The 8,201-nt window shown below is 46.2% G+C and overlaps 1 protein-coding gene across 4 annotated transcripts in view; it reads right to left on the minus strand.

Annotated features, from left to right (window-relative positions):
• Positions 1-1,601: 1,601 nt before the first annotated feature.
• Positions 1,602-8,201, minus strand: part of LOC139412897 (runt-related transcription factor 1-like) — a 22,833-nt gene continuing 16,233 nt past the window's right edge. For 3 of the 4 annotated variants that reach the window (XM_071159730.1, XM_071159731.1, XM_071159732.1), the window contains exons 5-7: positions 8,175-8,201; positions 2,933-3,079; positions 1,602-2,808 (exon numbers count right to left, since the gene is read on the minus strand). The exon at positions 8,175-8,201 is cut by the window's right edge and continues 174 nt beyond it. In XM_071159730.1, coding sequence (XP_071015831.1) covers positions 2,300-2,808; positions 2,933-3,079; positions 8,175-8,201 — 683 coding nt within the window. In that variant the 3' untranslated portion in view covers positions 1,602-2,299. The remainder of the gene's footprint in view (positions 2,809-2,932; positions 3,080-8,174) is intronic. The other variant, XM_071159733.1, reaches the window with a different exon arrangement.

Raw genomic sequence — 8,201 nt, forward strand, 5'->3', positions numbered from 1 at the left:
TCAACATATGTTTGTGTCTGTGTTCGGTCCTGCCATGACTAACAGCAAAGCTAACACTTTCCAGGTTATTCCTTGTGATTGAGTGTGTCACGCTCATAGGCTACAAATATCAACGGGGATAAACTAGTTTAATGCGTTTCCCACGTTCCCGATGGCGGTGGGTGTTCCCCTCAACGGTTCCTCTGGCTTGTAGGCTACGCCTATTGGGAAAATGACCCTATGTCAACATGGACTATAATAAGGCGGGTGTAAGGGTTTAGTGCACCTGTAATTGTATACAGGTCTTTTTCACTGAGCTGGACATGTGCGAGCATTGTCAAACAAACCAGGGGTGTAATCATTAGTCTAAACAGTTTCAAAACGTTTAGCAAATTTATTTCCGTTGCTTCCGTTTAATAAACGGGTTGCCACAGAATCGGCTGATTGAATACACCCCTGGTGAAACTTCAAACAAAGCAACGGAAAGTATGCGTCCCTGATGATAAAGTTGGGACTAGAATTTAATCACCGATCTACACTTCCGATACCTAGATGAACTCCTTGGTTTTGGATAAAGAATTTCATAGGCTATATCATAGACTGAGAGTGAATAGTGGTGTATTATATTATCATAGATTGTGTTTCTGTGTCTCTTCGACCCCACTGCCCTCTTCTCCTGGAGACTGTGTGGTTTTATGGGCCTTGGCCTGAGTCCTGGAGAAGGATTACAACACAGACCTAACAGCCACGCTCTGTGTACCCACTGTCTGGACAGGTTCGCCTTTATTCAGGTATCTGTGTGTCAGTTTGTGTGTGTGTCTGTGGGTTATTTAGCCCTGAGAGAGAGAGAGAGAGAGAGAGAGAGCGAGAGAGAGAGCGAGAGAGAGAGAGAGAGAGAGAGAGAGAGAGAGAGAGAGAGAGAGAGAGAGAGAGAGAGAGAGAGAGAGAGAGAGAGAGAGAGAGAGAGAGAGAGAGAGAGAGAGAGAGAGAGAGAGAGAGAGACAGAGAGAGAAGGTGGCCATGTCTGTGTATTTACAGTATATTTCAGAAGTCTTTGTGAGTGTCTGTCTACGCGCCCATATCAGTGTGTATTTTAGTGAAGGTTGCGTTTGTCTTTCTGGAAACGTAGAGTGGCAGAGAGGGCAGGCCAGTGCTTGTCTGGTTGCCTGTGTAAATTCTTCCTGGGTCAGGAATAGCATAAGGCTGTGTGTGTGTGCTTAGGAGGGGGGAGAATGTTGGCACAGATTCCAGTGCCAACAAGTCCCTTTCCCTTCAGCCCAATACGAGAGAGGGAAAGGGAGAGATTGAGACAGATTGTGGGAGAGAGAGATTTAGAGAAAATACAAAAAGACTGGTTTTATTTTCTTTACAACAATATTTATATTCATAAAGTAAAACAAAATGTGAGAAAAGGCATATTTGATGTTGCTGTGACATACCTGTGTGGGAGGCAATGATGTCATCAAACATGGACAATGTCGTCATTTACATTTAAAGACTATTTACAACTATGAGGTGAATCATGTGGCAATGTAGGCCTTATCTGTTCCTTCACACACACACACACACACACACACACACACACACACACACACACACACACACACACACACACACACACACACACACACACACACACACACACACACACACACACACACACACACACACACACACACACACACACACCGTACAACCAAAAAGGTATTGTAAGAGAATAAATTAAGGAATCATAAAGCAAACGACCTGTTACAGTTTGGTGTGACAGTACAATGTCCATAAGCACTGAACTTGGTACAGCATTCCCTGTAAATTCCTACCCTTAACCATTGTGAATCGACTAACAGTGCTGATTGTAGATCAGTGCAGACAATATCACGGCCATAAACCAATACAAACATGACAGAACAGACACAGATCTTGGCTGACCATAATTTACATTAACAGCACTCTCTCAATTTTGAGCGAGGGGAGAGGGGAATAAGGGATAGAGGGGGAGGAGGTACAAGGGAAGGTGGGATAGGAGGGGAGTGCCTGTGGCACATAAAAATCACCCATTGTATTTTTGGCCACGAGTAATTCATAATACCAACAACAATCATTACCATGGCAAACAATCCTTTTATAAAACAAAGCTGAATTATTTTCAGTTCAGTGCTGCTGCATGCTCCTCGGTGTAAAATGGCACCCTGTTTCTGTTCCTTCCTCAATTTGTTCCTTGATCATTCTAATGATCCAATAGGAACGCTCCGTGAAAGCCCCTTCTCCACTCCAATTAGCCAGCAAGTCCGTAAATCATTTGTCAACCCCGCTGCCGTGCTCAGTATGGCCGCCATACGGCCTCGGGTACCATATTGGTAGGGGAGCTACTGTGACTTCCCTCCGCTTCCACCCCCACTCCTTCGCTCTGATTTGGCAGAGACGGGTGCAGGAGGGAGGAGCCTATGGATGCGTTGGTGCAGGGAGGGAATATCCTCGGAGGAGACCGCTCCCCGCCTCCCCCCGCCATCATGGAGAATTGGTAGGACCCAGCGGCCGTGCTATAATACAGGTGGTAGGGAGAGGAACCGGCCTGGAACGGTCCACCTTGGCCCTGGGGGGCGTTTGTGGGGTAGGGCGGGGGGAGGTAGGTGTGGTAACGCCCAGCAGGGGTGGTTGCCATGGTCAGTCCGATGGCGCCGTTGGATACAGGGGTAGGGGTGTATGTGAAGGCCCCAGTAGGGTAGTGCATGCGCGGGTCAGGGTAGCGGCTGTCAGGGAGCGAGGTCAGGGAGGAGAACGGGCGATCCAGGGACATACGGGGGTCGCTGAAGGCTGTGAGGTCAGGGCCTGTAGGGGGAGAGGTCAGGGGTTATAGGTTAGAGTGGAAGCAGGAAGTGAATGAGAGAGACCGTTGACGGTAAGAGAACACTAGGGGCAGTCGGCAGTGGGTGAATGAGTGTTTGTGTGTTACCTGAGAGGCGGCTGGACAGGTCACTGAGGGAGGAGCGGCTGGGTGAGATGGGCGTGGTTGAGTGGACGGTGGGCGTGGTTATCTGACCCAGGTAGGGGTAGGACTGCTCATAGGACCACGACGGAGATGTCTGCATCTGCCTAGAGTCTGAGAGATTAGAACAGAACAGATACTTTATTCATTAATTTCATTAGAATGGAAATATATCTTCTGCCTATCCCACCACCCACAGACACACACGTTGAGAGAGGGTTACACACACACACACACACACACACACACACACACACACACACACACACACACACACACACACACACACACACACACACACACGCCGGAGGTTGTTTCACTCCAGCATCTGCTGAACAGGTAGAAACTGAAACATTACAGATGTATATACTGGGTGTGATTGAAGAGAGATGTGAGTGAAGTAGTTTTATGTGAGTGTGTAAAACTCTCAACACCTTCACTCACTACAGCTTTACTCACTACACTTTCACTCACTACACCTTCACTCACTACACCTTCACTCACTACACCTTCACTCATTACACCTTTACCCACTACATCACTCACTACACCTTTACCCACTACATCACTCACTACACCTTCACTCACTACACCTTTACCCACTACATCTTTACTCACTACACCTTTACCCACTACATCTTTACTCACTACACCCTCACTCACTACACCTTCACTCACTATACCTTTACCCACTACATCACTCACTACACCTTTACCCACTACATCACTCACTACACCTTTACCCACTACATCTTTACTCACTACACCTTTACTCATTACACCTTTACCCACTACATCTTTACTCACTACACCTTTACTCATTACACCTTTACCCACTACATCACTCACTACACCTTTACCCACTACATCACCCACTACACCTTTACCCACTACATCTTTACTCACTACACCTTTACTCATTACACCTTTACCCACTACATCACTCACTACACCTTTACCCACTACATCTTTACTCACTACACCTTCACTCACTACACCTTCACCCACTACTTCTTTACTCACTACACCTTTACTCATTACACCTTTACTCACTACACCTTCACTCACTACACCTTTACCCACTACATCTTTACTCACTACACCTTTACTCATTACACCTTTACCCACTACATCACTCACTACACCTTTACCCACTACATCACTCACTACACCTTTACCCACTACATCTTTACTCACTACACCTTTACTCATTACACCTTTACCCACTACATCTTTACTCACTACACCTTTACTCATTACACCTTTACCCACTACATCACTCACTACACCGTTACCCACTACATCACTCACTACACCTTTACCCACTACATCTTTACTCACTACACCTTTACTCATTACACCTTTACCCACTACATCACTCACTACACCTTTACCCACTACATCACTCATTACACCTTTACCCACTACATCTTTACTCACTACACCTTCACTCACTACACCTTCACCCACTACTTCTTTACTCACTACACCTTTACTCATTACACCTTTACCCACTACTTCTTTACTCACTACACCTTTACCCACTACATCTTTACTCACTACACCTTTACTCATTACACCTTTACCCACTACATCACTCACTACACCTTTACCCACTACATCACTCACTACACCTTTACTCATTACACCTTTACCCACTACATCACTCACTACACCTTTACTCATTACACCTTTACCCACTACATCACTCACTACACCTTTACTCATTACACCTTTACCCACTACATCACTCACTACACCTTTACTCATTAAACATTTACCCACTACATCACTCACTACACCTTTACTCATTACAACTTTACCCACTACACCTTTACTCACTACACCTTTACTCATTACACCTTTACTCACTACACCTTTACTCATTACACCTTTACCCACTACATCACTCACTACACCTTTACTCACTACACCTTCACTCATTACACCTTTACTCATTACACCTTTACCCACTACATCACTCACTACACCTTTACTCATTACACCTTTACTCATTACACCTTTACCCACTACATCACTCACTACACCTTTACCCACTACATCACTCACTACACCTTTACTCATTACACCTTTACCCACTACATCACTCACTACACCTTTACTCATTACACCTTTACCCACTACATCACTCACTACACCTTTACTCATTACACCTTTACTCACTACACCTTTACTCACTACACCTTTACTCATTACACCTTTACCCACTACATCACTCACTACACCTTCACTCACTACACCTTCACTCATTACACCTTTACCCACTACATCACTCACTACACCTTTACTCATTACACCTTTACCCACTACATCACTCACTACACCTTTACTCACTACACCTTCACTCACTACACCTTTACTCACTACACCTTTACTCATTACACCTTTACCCACTACATCACTCACTACACCTTCACTCACTACACCTTCACTCATTACACCTTTACCCACTACATCACTCACTACACCTTTACTCATTACACCTTTACCCACTACATCACTCACTACACCTTCACTCACTACACCTTTACTCATTACACCTTCACTCATTACAACTTTACTCACTACACCTTTACTCACTACATCACTCACTACACCTTCACGCACTACACCTTCACTCATGACACCACTCACTACACCATCATTTACTAAATAGTAAAAGATCCAGGACATGATGATGGACAGAAAGATAGAGAGAGATGGAGTGAGTGGGAAGAGTGGAGGAGAGAGGAAGGGAGAGGAAGAGGGAATAAAGCAGAGAAAGATGGAGAGAGAGATGGTCAGATGGAGACAGAGAGGAGAGGAAGTGATTAGCCTAGTGAGGGGGCGTAGGAAGGGTGGGGGGGGGGTTGTGTGTGTGTGTGTGTGTGTACTCTTAGGCAGCCGGTTCTTTTCCCTGTGGTCCAATAAATGCCAGTGATCGCCCTCAGACTTGCAGACAAGAGTGTGTACGTGTATGTGTGTGTGTGTGTGTGTGTGTGTGTGTCCCACATACTCTGCAGACAGAGAGGGGAAGCAAATTGCACACAGCAGCCAAGACGTCAATGGCCTTTTTAAGTGCAGCCAGCTCCCCCAAGAACAAAACACTGAGGCCTAGGCCCAGTGCCAAGACCCCCTCCTTTCTTGGCTCCCCTCCCCAGGCTTCGGAGCTCTGATCTGGGGCAGGAGTCACACATGGCTGGGTGGGTGGCTGGAGGCGGGTCTGTGTATCCGGGGCTGCTGCTGCTGCGGTTCATTCATTTTTACTGCATTCCCACACACATGTAGACATATGCATAGTCACTCGCCTACACGCATACGGTAAGCTTTACACACACACACACGCACGCAAGCACGCACGCACGCACGCACACACAGAGACTGAAAAATTAATCATGATTTTACTCTCTCTCTTGCTCTCTATCACCGTCTCTTGTTCTAACATAACAGGTATCTGCCAACAGACTCATCATTTGGACAAATCCCGATTTTGCAGGTGCTCACATCTTTCCAATGTCATTTCGGAATGGGAGGGGACATTTGGCTGATAGGCCCGAAGGTGACTGAGAGTTTACGTCTTGGGGCGGAGACTTCTCTAGTCTCGTTAGTTCATTTTCTAACACGTATCCCCCCATAACTTAATTAGAGCATCTGACGCAAGTGTTTTATTTCTGGGTGTCCAAGATTACATTTGGACAGATGGGGCAAATGGAATCGGTCAGGTGGCCTCAGCTGGCACACACTGGATGGAGAGAACACACTCCTACACACATACCCACCCACCCACTCACTGACACACACAAAGCCCATAGCCTCAGGACAGACCCCACACTGACTGCATGCCAACCCACTCTGGTTGGCACGCCACATACTGACAACCAGACTGGACACACACACACACACACACACACACACACACACACACACACACACACACACACACACACACACACACACACACGCACACAGAGCTGCCTCTGACACACACATACACCCAGCCCATGGCCCCAGCTGCCTCAGATTTTCACAGATATGAAAAGAGAAGTAGGAGGGAAAGAGAGAGAGAAAGAGGGAGGGACGGAAAGAGAGAGAGAAAGAGAGAAAGAGAGAGAGAGAGGTCTTGAATGACTTAATAACGGTTTCCGCTGGCAGTGCTCCTGTTGCTATTTTGTGGCCTCAGGATCAGAGAGACACACACAGGAAGGACTGGGGCCTGCCCCTCTCTTTCTGACTCCTCTGCTTCTATCTATCCATCCATCCTTATCCCCGTTTCTCTCTCGCGTCTCATGTATCTTTTGGGGTATTTCATTTCTCTCTTCGTCTTTCCATCTCTCTTTACCTCCCTCCTCTTTCTCCATCTCTCCATACACACATCTCTGATTCCATCTCCATCTCATGTGATTTGTTGACATCACTTTTGGAGACATAGCTAATTCCTGTCAATGTCAATATTTTGCTGGTCTCTTAACGTGTAATGTGAAAGACTCCCTTATATACTGTAGTGTATTGCACAGGAGGCTGGTTGCACCTTAATTGGGGAGAACGGGCTTGTGGTAATGGCTGGAGTGGAATGGTATCAAATACACCAAACACATGGTTTCCATGTGGTTGATGTCATTCCATTCGCTCCGTTCCAGCCATTATTATGAGCCGTCCTCCCCTCAGCAGCCTCCACTGGAGTATTGCGTGTTTAGATTTTAAATGAGGGTTTTTTCACACACTTCTACTTCCTGTCAGCTGACTCTCACTTCCTCCTCTCCTCCCTGGCCTGCTTCCTCATGACAACTGTCTACATATACTGGCCAACACACACACACACACACACACACACACACACACACACACACACACACACACACACACAGACACACACAACACTTCTGGAGAAGAGGAACAGAAACTGCGGGCGTGTGTGTCAGAGGCTCTAGTGCCACACGTTAACCGCAATAGGATTGGCTAAAACCACAAAAAAATGAAGTACTGGTCTTTCCAAACTCAGAGTTAAAGAAAACACGGCTTAGATAAATATACACAGAAAAATATGTGAAAAACAAATTGATTGGGCCTCTTCTCTCCTGCTCTCTTACACATTGTTTGAGTGTTGTTTGCTACGTATGTGGAGGCATAATGCCAGTGATTTCACTGTGTGATGACAGTTAGCATGTAGCCTATGCACCGTGGATGTATGTGGTACCGTGAGAAGACTCACCTGGTATCTGTGTGTGGTGTGTGGGGT

This window comes from Oncorhynchus clarkii, chromosome 7, assembly GCF_045791955.1.
Source record: "Oncorhynchus clarkii lewisi isolate Uvic-CL-2024 chromosome 7, UVic_Ocla_1.0, whole genome shotgun sequence".
In the NCBI taxonomy this organism is placed as follows: Eukaryota; Metazoa; Chordata; class Actinopteri; order Salmoniformes; family Salmonidae; genus Oncorhynchus; species Oncorhynchus clarkii.